A 14,568-nucleotide genomic window follows, 5' to 3' on the forward strand; every position below is an offset into this window, starting at 1 on the left:
TGCCTCATTAGAGGGTGTAATTGAAATTCATTCTGGAAGCTGTGAATGGAGGTACCTCATTACTCCCCCTTGCTAAGCCCTGTCAACTCTCATGGAAGTTGGAGGACATAATACTCAAAACTGAAGTATTGTTGTTGGCTTCACTGGGCTTATGTTCAAGTGTGCCTTCTGTGCTCAGGTGTGTTCCAAGCACATAAACTGGACTGATTTATCTGTGGAACCAGCAAGTGTTTAGGCCCTGAAACAAAGTATATGTTTATTAGTTAAATTGAATCACATTTGTGACATAAATTGTTAAGCACATAGTTGGATACTTAATACAGGTACTCTGTATACTCATGTGTGGACAAATTCTTTTTGGAGATATTGGCCTCTTAGTATTTGCTTCCTGATAGCTAACCTAGCCTTGAATTTGTCTTTTGAATAGGCAGTCTGCTTCTTGGGAGATTGTGGGCCTCTGAACTGCAGGGAAGGAATCCCAGAGCCAAGCCTTTCAGCTCTGTTACTTTTTCTTCTCTGGGCTGGTTGGGGATGGGGGAGGGGGAGTGTCCTTTTCACAGCCCCTCCCTCCTTGCTTTTGTCTACAAGGAAGGACCCCGCCCCTTTCCCCCAAGGCCCAAGCTTTGTCCTCTCTGCTGGGGCCCTCATCTGCATCACAAAGTGGCCGTCTGTCCCTGTCTGGGTCTGAAGGGAAGTGTCTCCCTTTCTCAGACTAAAAGCTGGGGGCAGGGTGAGGTGGGGAGGGCGGGGGGAGTGGACTTTCTACAGCTGTGAGGCTTGCAGGGGAATGGGATAGGAGAGAGCTTACTCCTTCTGCCTTCCCTAGTTTGGGGATGAGGGAGAGCTTGGGGGCTTTCTTGTTTTCCCAAAGCCTTCTTGGAGTAGAGGGTGCCTGGTGCCGAAGGCTGTCTGGTCTGTAGTCCTATTTCTGGGGAAAAGAAGGCTTTGAGGCTAGAGTGTTTATTCCATTCCCCTTAAGTTCTACCTAGCCCAGCTCTAGGGATGTCTTTTCAGGGCTCCAAACGGTTATTCCGCCTGGGGGAGACTAAGGAGGTGAATGGAAAGTAAGAACTTGGGGAGGGGAAGGGTGTCTTATACCAGCTACATCTACCAGGGTACATGTCTGTCCTGTGCAGGATTTATAATTGTTTCTGAGCAATTTGCAGGTGTTTTTGTGTTTGTGTGTTGTGTGTGTTCTTTGTGGTGTGTCTGCAGATCAGTTTGTTCATTCATTTAATATCTGTATATTGAACACTTCCTGTGTGCCAGGCATTCACACAGGAGATTCAGCAGTGACCAGGGCAGGTGGTCCCTGCCTTTGAAGAACTTACAATCTAAGGTAATGAGGGGTATGTGTGTAAAGATTTTGTCTAGGTCTAAGTGAGTGAGTGGATGTGTATGACTAGAAAGTGTCACATTACGTGTGTGTGTGTCTGTCTATGCCTTGTGTGTAATTTCTGTTCACCTCTTTTTGGGGTAGGTGGCCAGGTGCTAGTAGTTAGCTTTCACTTCCCCGTGTAGCTGAGTCCTAAAGGCCTTTTGCCCCCAGGCTGGGCCTGCATTTCCAGTCTGCATTGTGGGGCTGGACTTGACAGGTGGTTAGAAGGAGACAGCAGTTTAACTCTGGGAAGCATGCCCCTCCCTTGAATGGTTCTGACCTCTTCCTGACCCCCCAGATGAGGATATGCTCCCCCCCCCCCCCCTCCCCTCCAGCCAGACTGAAAGCAGAGCTCTGGTGATGGGAGGTTCTGGGCTGGCTTATTCATCTCATCTCCCACCTGAGCTGGTCCTTTACCAGCCAGGACAATAGTAACTCTAGACAAAGGCTTCTCTTAGGCTGTTTTTCCCTCCCTTTCCCCTCAAGCTAGAAAATAAAACTAGAGGCAGCAATCATGCTTGAGGCTAGAAAGGAGAAAGTGGCCTTGCCCTAGCCCTTTCCCCAGGGTCTTATATGTCTTGAAATTGATCCCTCCTGCTACAGGCTGGGCTCTCTATATGGAAGGAGCTGTGACCCGTGGAGACAATCTTGTATTCTCCTTCCCAGAGCCAGTATCTCTCCCTTCTTCAGCATTCTAATAGCTGCTTTTCTTTCCCAAGTCCTCTACTCTAGCTTCAGTCTCCTATATGAACCCTGTCTTTATTCCCTAGCTTTCTCTTTTGAACCTTTTTATTGTTTCCTCAGTTGCAGCCTTGCTTCTTGCCCAAGCTCCTAACTCTAACCTGTGTTGCCCCAGCTCTAACTCTAACCTTCGTCCTTCCTTGGCTCCCAATTCAGGCCTTTTTCTGCTAACCTCCAGTCTGGTTTCTTGGCCAGCTCCCAACTTCAGCCACTCTTCTTTCCTTAGTTTCCAAACTCTATCCTTTTAGCCCTTTCTCCTTTTCTGTCTCCAGCCTTAGCCATTTAGTTGCCTTAATCTTTTCTCAAACAAACACTGCCCCAACCCCAACCTGGTCTTTTTAAAAATTTTCCTCCTGCTTACAGAGGAGCATTAAGATGATGCTGTTTTGTGTTTGGGATGGTGATGAATGAAGTGAGCACTTGCTACAGAGACTAGGGCATTCTTGGTCTGTTAGATACCTGGTGGAGGCATGTATATTAATCTCATAGAAGGAAGGATTTTGTTACTGGGAGCCAGATTTATCCCCTCTACTTAACATGCAATAGGAACTTATTACATATTCACTTGAATTTAAGATAGACAAGGGTAATTTTCCTAATTGAATAGAACTTTAAAAAAAAATTAGCCTGGGATGTCTGAGCCAGTGGAAACCCTCAGTTGGCTTGGGTAGGCAGGAAAGGAGCTCCCCTTGCACTCTCCTGCTCCTGTTCTAGGGAACCTTGTGCTTTCTCTGATAGGAGTGTAAGGAGATGACTAGATTTTACCCTTACCAGCCTCTTTGTCTTGTAGCTGCAGGCGCATACCTGCCCCCTCTGCAGCAGGTGTTCCAGGCACCTCGAAGGCCTGGCATTGGCACAGTGGGGAAACCAATCAAGCTCCTGGCCAATTACTTTGAGGTGGACATCCCTAAGATTGACGTCTACCACTACGAGGTGGATATCAAACCAGATAAGTGTCCTCGCAGAGTCAACCGGTAAGTGATGCACATCTAAGACACCAAATACAGGAGTCTTTACTTTTCTGAGTCTCAGAATCTCGAAAGAGGATCCAGAGATGTAAACAAACAAACTACTAGAGGGTAGTATTACCAAATTCAACAAAAAAGCTTTTGAGGAGGAGATTCCAAGTAAGGGAAATATCATTGGATTTGGCTATTAGAACATAATTAGTACCTTTTGTCAGAGCAGTTTTATTAAAGTAGTTGGGCTAGTAATCTAATTATAGTGAATTAAAGAATATGTGGACGGTAATGTGGTAGGGATGGTGAGACCAGAAAGCTTTTCCCAGATAGCTTGGCAGTGAAACGGGGGGAGAGGGAATATGTTGGCTAGAGTGGATTATAGGGGTCAAGTACAGTGCCTACCCTGTTACATTTCAATATTTGTTGAAATGAATGAATGAAAAGTTTTTAAGAATGAGACATGGATATGTTTATAAACTGAGGAGAAGGAGCTAGTGGAGGAGAGGTTAAAGGTACATGACAGAGAGGGGAAGAATGAGTGGGATGTCCTTGCTGAGGCAGGAGGACATTATAGGATACATAGTTGGAGGGATTATCCTTAGAGAGAAGCAGCAATATTTCTTTTTTTTAAAAAATTTATTTTATTGCTTAAAGTATTATAAAGAGTAGTACATATGTGTTCTCTTTTTCCCCATTGACCTTCCCCCGGCCTCCCTACCCCCGAGTATCTGGCATCCATTGGTTAAGCTTATATGCATGCATACAAGTCCTTCGGTTGATCTCTTACCTCCCCCCCTTGCAATATTTAGTTTTAAATTATATTTTATAAGTATTTGAAAATTATATACATACAATGTAAATAAATTTAAAATATTACAAAAAGAATAGTAGTGAAAGATTTCTCTTGTTGCCCTCATATCCAGTGTCCTAGTCCCTTTCCCCAGAGGCATTTATTGTTACCATTTTTTGAGTATGATTGTTACCATTCTTGAGTATGCTTCCAGATATTTTTGTTACATATATGTATAGAATATAGAATCCTATATACCTTGTTATACACCTTGTTTTTTTTCCTACTAAACAATATATTTTGGAAAATAAGAATATCAGTACGTGCATATCTGCCTCATTCTTTGCTCAATAGGTATTTCATTGAATGTGATGTTATTATAACTTAATAACTCTGTTGAGGAACATTTAGGTTGAGTAAACTTTGGTACAAAAATGAAACTGTATTAAATATTAAATATGTATACATTTTTCACTCAAGTATGAGTGTATGTGTAGGATAAATTCCTAGGAGTGGATTTGCTGGCATATACCATTTAAAAATTCTGAGATAATGCTAGTTTTTTTAAAGTAAGCTGTACCAATATTTACTCCCTTTAACAAAGTATTAAGAGTGCCTCTTGCCCTAGCTGGTCTGGCTCAGTGGATAGAGTGTCGGCCTGCAGACTGAAGGGTCCCAGGTTCGATTCCAGTTAAGGGCACATGCTCAGGTTGCAGGCTCGATTCCTAATGGGGGGCATGCAGGAGGCAGCCAATCAATTATTCTCTCTCATCGTTGATGTTTCTCTCCCTCTCCCTTCCTCTCTGAAATCAATTTTTTTAAAAAGTGCCTCTTCCCATATCTGCACCAATCTAATATATTGTATTTTTTATCTTTGACATTTTGGTAAGTAGAAATTATACTTGAATTTAGTTTTTATTACTTTTCCATTTTTTATTATAGAATTTCAATTCATATGAAAAATATTTATCTCAATTTCATTCAGGGTTTGGCTTCCTTGTTTTTTTAATCCTCACCCAAGGAGTTGGGATATTTTTTCCACTGAGTTTTAGAGAGAGTGAAAGGGAGTGGGGGAAGGAGAGAGAGAGAGAGAGAGAGAGAGCGAGAGAGAGAGAGACAGAGAGAGAAAGAGAAAGAGAGAAAGAGAGAGAAAGAAACATCGATTGGCTGCCTCCCGCTCACACCCCCAACTAGGGCTGAAGATTGAACCTGCAACTGAGGTATGTGCCCCTGGCAGGGAATCAAAGAACCTGCAACCCTTCAGTCTACAGGCCTATTCTCTAACCACCAGGGTTTGGCTTCTATATATATATATATATATATGTATATATATATATATATATCTTTTTTCTTTTTAAAATATATTTGTATTGATTTCAGAGAGGAAGGGAGGAGAGAGAGATAGAAACATCAATGATGAGACTCATTGATTGGCTGCCTCCTACATGCCCCCTACTGGGGATTGAGCCCGCAACCCAGGCATGTGCCCTTGACCAGAATCAAACCTGGGACCCTTAAGTCAGAAGGCTGACACTCTATCCACTGAGCCAAACCAGCTAGGCCTGACCTGGAATTGAACTGTGATCTCCTGGTTCTAGGTCGATGCTCAACTATTGAGCAACACCAGCCGAGCTGGCTTCTTTTTTTTAATGAGGTAACATCGATTAATAATAACATAAATTTCAGGTTTACAACTTTGTAAGTCAGTATTTCTATATGCTATTGGGTGCTTACCACCAAAAGCCTAGTTCCACCCATCACCATATGTTTGACCCTTTATCCATTTCACTCTTCCCCCAACCCCTTCTCTCTGCTAACCACCAATATGTTGTCTGAATCTATGAATTTGGTTTTGTTTGTTCATTTGTTACTTTTTGGTTTATATTCTATGTATGAGTGAAATCATACGGTTTTATCTTTTTTCTTCTGTCTTATTTCACTTAGCATAATACTCTCAGGATCCCTCCATATTCTTGCAAATGGCAATATTTCATCTTTTTATGGTTAAGTAGTATTCCATTATATGTCTATATCTATATACATCACACTTCCTTTATAAAGTCATTCATTGATAGACACTAATTGGTTTTTTAAAATCTTGGATGCTGTAAATAATGCTGCAGTACACATAAGGTACATAGATTTTTTAAATTAGTTTTCATATTTTTGGATAAATACCCAGAAGAGGAATTGCAGGATCAGATGGTAGTTCTTAATATTTTGAGAAACCTCCATAATTTAGTGGCTGTATCAATTTACACAACCCTTTGTACATCTTGCCAACACTTGCTATTATTTCCTTTTTGATAATAGCCATTTTAACAGGTATGGGGTGATTGATGTCCCATGATTTTGATTTGCATTCCCCTAATAATTATTGATGTTGACATTTTTACATGTGCCTATTGGCCATTTGTATGTTTTCCTTTGAAACATGTCTATTCAGATCCTCTGTCCATTTTTAAATTCAGTTGTTTGTTTTTTTGTTGTTGAGTTGTATAAATTCTTTATATATTTTGGATGTTAGCTCCTTATTGGAAACATCATTTGTAAATATCTACTCCCATTTAGTTGGTTTCTTTTTTGTTTTGTTGATGGTTTCCTTTGCTGTGCCGAAGCTTTTTAGTTTGATAGAGTTCAATTTGTTTATTTTTGTTTTTGTTTCTCTTGCCTTTGAAGTGGAATTCACAAAAAGACCACTAAGACCAATGTCCAGAATCTTAGTGCCTGTATTTTCTTTATGTATTCTATTGTTTCAGGTTGTAAATTCAAGTCTTTGATCCGTTTTTAGATAATTTTTGTGTACAGTGTAAGATAATTGTCCAGTTTCATTCTTTTGAATAATAATATCCAGTTTTCTGAACACCATTTATTGAAGAGACTTTCTCCATTGTATATTCTTGGCTCCTTTGTTGTAAATTAGTTGTTCATTATATGTGTGGGTTTATTTCTGGGCTCTCAATTCTGTTTCATTGATCTGTGTGTCTCTTTTTCTGTATTTTGGTCTAATGAGTAAAGTTGAACATATTTTTCAGATGTTTAAAAATCATATATGGAAGGATGTTTCAAATCTGAGGAAAGAAAATGAAGAGGCTTGCATATATAAATATGATTGTATGCCTGGGAACTTGGTGGGGGGGACTTTACATACTATGGTTTACTATAACTCTATTCAGACTTTTAAAGTTGCCTTTTTTTTTTTTTTAGCCTTTATTGTTGGGAGTATTATAGATGTCTCTCCCTTACTACCCCCATTGCCCTCCTCCATCCGGATCCCGCTGCTCCTAGGCCTTCACCACCGTATTGTCTGTGTCCATGGTTAATGCATATATACATATAAATTCTTTGGTAATCTCTTCCCACCCTGCCTCTCCTCCCTTCCCTCTGGAGATTTGTCATCTGTTCCATGTTTCCATGCCTCTGGTTCTATTTTATTCATCAGTTTATTTTGTTCATTAGATTCCTGTTTGTTTATTTTGATTTTTTAGATTCAATTTTTGATAAATATGTATTTATTGCCATTTTATTATTCATATTTTTTATCTTTTCTTCTTTTTCTTCTTCTTAAAGAAGACCTTTCAATATTTCATGTAATACTTGTTTGGTAGTGATGAACTCCTTTAGCTTTTTCTTGTCTGTGAAACTCTTTATCTGACCTTCAATTCTTATCGTTTTTTTAAAGTATATTTTTATTAATTTCAGAGAGGAAGGGAGAGGGAGAGAGAGAGAGAGAAACATCAGTGATGAGAGAGAATCACTGATCGGCTGCCTCCTGCACACCCCCTACTGGGAATTGAGCCTGCAACCTGGGTATGTGCCCTTGACCGGAATCGAACCCAGGACCCTTCAGTCTACAGGCTGATGCTCTATCCACTGAGACAAACCAGCTAGGGCATGACCTTCAATTCTTGATAGCTTTGCTGGGTAGAGTAATCTTAGTTGTAGGTCCTTGCTTTTTATCATTTTCAGTCTCAATGTGGTTTCTTCTTTAATTCTCTAGTTGTAGGGCTTCCATTCAGCCAGATTTCAGGTGGTTCTCCATGATGGTGGTTCTCTGTATTTTAGTTGTAATCTTGATGTTGTGGGAGGATGCGAGTACCTCGTTTACCTATGCCGTCATCTAGGGTTGTTTTTTGATAGGAGATAGAAATAGGTTCTGGTGTTAGGAGGTAGTTGAGAAGTTTTGACATAGTCTGTGAGGAATGGAAGTGATCAGGACATGAAAAAGATTGTTGGGTAGCACTGAAACCTAACTGGTTACAGTTGCTTCCAATATACATTTTGAATGTTTTTATCCAGTACTATTCAAAAGCTTTGGTTTAGAAAGTAAAAGATGTCAAATGGTTGGATGGTTTGGGACTTTGAAGGATAGCTGGATACTGTGGTATCTAAGTGGCAGAGTATAGAATGTGAAATCTAGAAAGAGATAACAATAGGTGGTGGGACCTAAGGGCTTCAGAGAGATGGAGGTGATGAGGTTCTTCTTCCACAGTTTATTCCTAGCTTAATTTAGATCTCTTTCCCATCCATATTTTTTTATTATCAGCTTGGGAATTGGAGGAGCCTCAATTCTATTCCTGATTCTGGATAGACCCTAAGATAAAAGCCTTTCTCCCCTTAGACTCCCTCTCTGTTCAGAAGGCACTCACTCTTTTAGGTCCTTTAGGACCTTTAGTGATGTGAAGATCAGAAGCATCACATGGGAGCATGTTAGAAATGTAGAATTTTAGGCTTTGGTCTAAACCAGGGGTGGGCAAACTTTTTGACTCGAGGGCCACAATAAGTTCTTAAACTGGACCGGAGGGCCGGAACAAAAGCATGGATGGAGTGTTTGTGTGAACTAATATAAATTCAAAGTAAACATCATTACATAAAAGGGTACGGTCTTTTTTTTTTTTTTTTTTTTAGTTCATTTCAAATGGGCCGGATCCGGCCCGCGGGCCGTAGTTTGCCCACGGCTGGTCTAGACCCACTGAGTTAGAATCTTCATTTTAACCAGAATCTGCATTTTAATAAGATCTCCAGATGATTCATATGAACATTGAAGTTTGAGAAGCACAGTGACAGAGCAGATGAGATTAAAGCTGCTCGGCCCTGGCTGAGTGGCTCAGTTGGTTGGAGCGTCATCCCATACACCAAAATGTTGGGGTTTGATCCCTGGTCAGGGAGCATACAAGAGGTGGTCGATCGATGTTTCTCTCATATAGATGTTTCTCTCTCTCTTTCTTTCTCTCTCTCTCCTCCCTCCCTCCCTCCCTCCCTCCCTCCCTCCCTCCCTCCCTCCCTCCCTCCCTCCCCCCTCTCTCCCTCCCTCTCAAAACCAATGAAAACATGTCTTTGTATGAGAATGGAAAAAGAAAAGAGTAGCTGCTAGGAGAGAATGTAGTAGATGGAACATTCCCTGACCTTTTAATTACTTCTAAAAGCTTGAAGTGGTAGTCTCTCAGCTTCCACAGGCTGTTCCTATCCCCACAGGGAAGTGGTGGAATACATGGTCCAGCATTTCAAGCCTCAGATCTTTGGTGATCGCAAGCCCGTGTATGATGGAAAGAAGAACATTTACACCGTCACAGCACTGCCCATTGGCAATGAACGGGTAAGGTGGGAGTCTAGACCTGTGTTAAGGGGTCTGGAATGGGACAGAGCTCATGTAAGCCTGTTTCCAGTCTGGCAGTCCAGAGATCCCTTTCATTCTTTTGTGCTGAGAAAGTGTTTTCTAGGGTGAGGGATGGATAGGTGCTGATGTTTGTTTCACCTACTATATGTCTATCCCTGTTCTAGGCAGATTGAGAATAGACTTAAAATAGACCTAGACCTTAAGGACTTTCTGCTAGGTGTGGTTGAGAGAGACAGAAGCACTGAACCAAGGAGACTGAGCCAAGGTGGCTGGAGACTAAGCTGCATTTACTGTGAAGTTTTCATTGTGAGCTCCTATCAGCTTAAGGGACAGATTCTTAGCAAATTCATGGGGTGGGAGACAGTTGGGGCAGGGCAGGGCAGGGAATCTTGGACTGTGAGAAAGTATTGACAGTCCTTCCCCTCTTTCTCTCTATTGAAGGTTGACTTTGAGGTGACAATCCCCGGGGAAGGGAAGGATCGAATATTCAAGGTCTCTATCAAGTGGCTAGCCATTGTGAGCTGGCGCATGCTGCATGAGGCCCTGGTCAGTGGCCAGATCCCTGTTCCCCTGGAGTCTGTGCAAGCCCTTGATGTGGCCATGAGACATCTGGCATCCATGAGGTACTGGGTATAGTTAGTATCTGGGCTACTAGTGGTGTCAGAACTGCTGTGGGCGTGGTGGGGCAGGGGGGGAGGGGAATGAGCACATATTAAGGTCCTACAGTGTGCTTTTCAAACAAAATATTCTTTGAAACCGTATCACATGCCAAGCAAGTGTGTGTATACGTTTAGATGGGTTAAATCATTGGTCCTGTCCCTTTTAGATATCTTTGAGCTGCACCCCATCTGTCCCTGCAGGGCAGAGAAAGGGTAGAGACTTCACAAGGTCAGTTACACAACTAGTAAAGGATCAGAGCTGGAATTAAAGCCCTGGTGTCCTGCCTTCCAGGCCAGGGCTCCTCCGTGCCCAGGATGCCTCACAGGGTGGGGGCCTGTGCCCGAGGGACCAGTTCTCTGCCTGTCCCTGCCAGGTACACCCCTGTGGGCCGCTCCTTCTTCTCACCGCCTGAGGGCTACTACCACCCGCTGGGGGGTGGGCGCGAGGTCTGGTTCGGCTTTCACCAGTCTGTGCGCCCTGCCATGTGGAAGATGATGCTCAACATTGATGGTGAGTGGGGAGAGCTATGGAGCCAGGGGCACCCTGAGTCCATTGACCACACTCCCAGCCTCATCCCTCTCAGCTCTGCAACCATACTCCTAGTCTAATCCCTACGGCCCTGGTACCCCTCCCCCATCCCATAACCCTATAAGGAAGAGGGTGTAAAGAGCAGTACTTCCATTTATTCTGGAAGACAGAACCTGAGCTAAGCTATACCTACTCTGCCCCCACAGTCTCAGCCACTGCCTTCTACAAGGCACAGCCGGTGATTGAGTTCATGTGTGAGGTGCTGGACATCAGGAACATAGATGAGCAGCCCAAGCCGCTCACGGACTCTCAGCGTGTGCGCTTTACCAAGGAGATCAAGGGTGAGGACCCAAGCAGGCAGGGAAGAGAAACAGCCTTACTTTCTCTTTAGCCCTAAAAGAAAATCCCCTGGGGATATGTTGAGGGGAGAGGCCAAGCCTGGGAACATGAGCAACTCGTTTCAACCCTGACAAGCAGTGTGTATATTCTAGGCCTGAAGGTAGAAGTGACCCACTGTGGACAGATGAAGAGGAAATACCGTGTGTGTAATGTTACACGCCGCCCTGCCAGCCATCAGACGTAAGTTGACAGGGCTGCTAAGCTATACCATTAGTGGAAGAGGACAGATATTTAAACACACTCCCTTCACTCCCTCCTGTTCCACCACTGACCTTGTGAATAAGTCTTGGACTGGCCCTGTTTTTGAATAAGCTGTAGGTATTTGTCACCCCTGTCCCAACCTTCCCAGGTCCATTGATACTCTCCCTACCATTTTTGCCTTCTTGGTCTCCATCTTTCCTCCGTGGGCCTTTGCCATAGATCAGGCATCTCCCCCTGACTCTTCCATCAGTTTGTAAATGTTAGCATCTCTTTCAACTTATATTTCCTCCTGATAAAGAAAGCTCCTGGGCTAGACCTTGGGAAAGTCCTCACTGATTTCATCTACCTTCTTGATCTCAGACTATACTGGACTATGAGTACCTACTGTGTGTCAGGCTTTATGCCCAACACTGGAAATACAGATGAGTAAGGTCAGGTCCTGTTGGTTGTGGAACTTGCTGCTCAAATCTTTGGCTTTTCTTTTGGAGCCCTGTATTGCCTGCTTTCCCAAGAGTGGCAGTACTCTAAAGAGGCTGGATAGGGATAAAGCCAAGTCTGGGGCTTCCATGGTTGTAGGTCTGGAGAGGTGGGAATCAGTCCTGAGCTCTGACACCTCCTTTCTTTCCTCCAAACAGGTTTCCCTTGCAGCTGGAGAGTGGACAAACTGTGGAGTGCACAGTGGCACAGTATTTCAAGCAGAAATATAACCTTCAGCTCAAGTATCCCCACCTGCCCTGCTTGCAAGTTGGCCAGGAACAAAAGCATACCTACCTGCCCCTAGAGGTGAGGCTGCCAAGTAATGGTTGGGCTGGGAAACAAGCATTGTATCTGCACACTGATCATCAGAGGTCTGCTTTCTATTTGTAATCTCTCATCTTCATTTTGAAGTTTGGGAAATTGACATTCTGAGAGATATGAGGTCATTCTGTGAAATGTAGGCCTCATTCTTACCTGCTAAATTTTTTTCTTATTTCCAATACTGCTCTCATGTTTTTAGGGCTGCCAGGCAGAGGTGAAAGCTGTATTTACTGTCTAATAAGTGATTAATTAGTTTGTTCAGGAAAGAGATTCCAAATACCCACATTCATGTCCTCTTAATTTCTCTTTCCCTGTCTTCTGAAGTTCAGGATGTGAAAAAACCTCGAGATACAAGTGTACCTTATTTTATAGAAAATGAAGATGAATGTTATTTCCTACTAGTATAACATGAATCCTATTTTCCTAATGATCAATGTGTTCTTTTTTAAAAAGTTTTAGACCCAAGATTTGTTATATTTTTATGTTTCAACAGATGTTTAAAATCCTGCAATTAAAGACAGTAGTAATATTTCTTTTTTTTTTTTAAGTGCTTGTCCTCCCTTTATTTATTTATTTATTTATTTATTTATTTATTTTTTATTGCTTAAAGTATTACAAAGGGTATTACATATGTGTCCATTTTATTCCCCCGCCCTAGACAGTCTCCTAGCCTCCCCTATCCCCCAATGTCTTATGTCCACTGGTTATGCTTATATGCATGCATACAAGTCCTTTAGTTGATCTCTTACCCCCCTACCTCCTGCCCCCCAACCCTCCCCGGCCTTCCTGCTGCAGTTTGACAATCTGTTTGAGGCAGCTCTGCCTCTGTATCTATTATTGTTCAAAAGTTTATAATGGTCTCTATTATCCATGAATGAGTGAGATCATGTGGTATTTTTCCTTCATTGACTGGCTTATTTCACTTAGCATAATGCTCTCCAGTTCCATCCATGACGTTGCAAATGGTAAGAGTTCCTTCCTTTTTAGAGCAGCATAGTATTCCATCGTGTAGATGTACCACAGTTTTCTAATCCATTCATCTACTGATGGGCACTTAGGCTGTTTCCAGATCTTAGCTATGGTGAATTGTGCTGCTATGAACATAGGGGTGCATATATCCTTTCTGATTGGTGTTTCTGGTTTCTTGGGATATATTCCTAGAAGTGGGATCCCAGGGTCAAATGGGAGTTCCATTTTCAGTTTTTTAAGGAAACTCCATACTGTCTTCCATAGTGGCTGCACCAGTCTGCATTCCCACCAGCAGTGCACAAGTGTACCTTTTTCTCCACATCCTCTCCAGCACTTGTCGCTTGTTGATTTGTTGATGATAGCCAGTCTGACAGGTGTGAGATGGTACCTCATTGTTGTTTTGATTTGCATCTCTCGGATGATTAGTGACTTTGAGCATGTTTTCATATGTCTCTTGGCTTTCTGAATGTCCTCTTTTGAAAGGTGTCTATTTAGGTCCTTTGCCCATTTTTTGATTGGATTGTTTATCTTCCTTTTGTTAAGTTGTATGAGTTCCCTATAAATTTTGGAGATTAGGCCCTTATCAGATATGACATTGGCAAATATGTTTTCCCACACAGTGGGTTTTCTCGTTGTTTTGTTGATGGTTTCTTTTGCTGTGCAGAAGCTTTTTATTTTGATGTAGTCCCATTTGTTCATTTTCTCTTTCGTTTCAAGTGCCCTAGGAGCTGTATCAGTGAAGAAATTGCTTCGGCATATGTCTGAGATTTTGTTGCCTTTGGATTCTTCTAGAATTTTTATGGTTTCCTGAAAGACAGTAGTAATATTTCTTAAGTTATAGAATACAAATATGGAACTATAGGGCTGCATTTGGTTAGATAGACAACAGACAAAATGTCTACGGAGAAACTACTGCTGACTGCTTCATTGTCTAGTCCATTGCTACTTAAAGTGTGGCCAATGGACCAACAACATGGGTACTATCCAGGAGCTCATTTGAAAATACAGATTCTCAGGTTCCACCAGACCTATTGAATCAGAATCTGTCTTTTAACAGAATCCAAAGAGGATTCATATGAACATTCAAGTTGGAGAAGCACTAACTTAGGCTATTGTCTTACTTTGTTCCAACAGCAGGAGTCAAATAGGACCAAAGCTCAAGCCTTCTGTGGGCCTCTGGGATTTCAGAGCTAACTAGAGGGAACTGGGCTGAAGAGAGAAGAGATCCCAAAACCCAAGAACTTTGACTTAGTTAATAGGTGCTGATGCACAGAAAGTGGGATGAAGGCAATATTTTCTCTGAGATATAAACAGAAGTCTTTAGGGATGATCTCAGCTAAGTAGATAGGCTTTAGATAATATCTACTACCAGTTGAGATTTGTTAGCAAATTGACATTACTTCTGTTTTGTTTTTAAATCCTCACCTGAGGATATGTTTATTGATGAGAAAGAGGGAGTAAAGAGAGAAAACATTTCTCAGTTGTCACCCATACACCCCAAACCAGGGATCAAACCTGCAGCCTA

General features: G+C 42.2%; 1 protein-coding gene and 1 pseudogene across 5 annotated transcripts in view; one reads left to right on the forward strand and one right to left on the reverse strand.

Moving 5' to 3' along the window:
* LOC118676948 overlaps positions 1–14,568 on the reverse strand; it is a 42,615-nt pseudogene that overhangs the window by 21,468 nt on the left and 6,579 nt on the right.
* The window catches only part of AGO1 (argonaute RISC component 1), a 47,529-nt gene that overhangs the window by 1,887 nt on the left and 31,074 nt on the right, over positions 1–14,568 (forward strand). For 4 of the 5 annotated variants that reach the window (XR_004974264.1, XR_004974265.1, XM_036351616.1 and 1 more), the window contains exons 2-8: positions 2,910–3,093; positions 9,347–9,467; positions 9,930–10,111; positions 10,522–10,658; positions 10,883–11,017; positions 11,168–11,255; positions 11,912–12,059. Coding sequence is in view for 3 of the 5 variants with exons in the window: in XM_036351616.1 (XP_036207509.1) it covers positions 2,910–3,093; positions 9,347–9,467; positions 9,930–10,111; positions 10,522–10,658; positions 10,883–11,017; positions 11,168–11,255; positions 11,912–12,059 (995 nt within the window). In the remaining 2 variants the exon portion in view is untranslated. Of the gene's footprint in view, positions 1–2,909; positions 3,094–9,346; positions 9,468–9,929; positions 10,112–10,439; positions 10,659–10,882; positions 11,018–11,167; positions 11,256–11,911; positions 12,060–14,568 lie in introns of those variants that run through there. The other variant, XM_036351619.1, reaches the window with a different exon arrangement.

Source organism: Myotis myotis, unplaced genomic scaffold, assembly GCF_014108235.1.
Source record: "Myotis myotis isolate mMyoMyo1 unplaced genomic scaffold, mMyoMyo1.p scaffold_m19_p_2, whole genome shotgun sequence".
Classification (NCBI taxonomy): Eukaryota; Metazoa; Chordata; class Mammalia; order Chiroptera; family Vespertilionidae; genus Myotis; species Myotis myotis.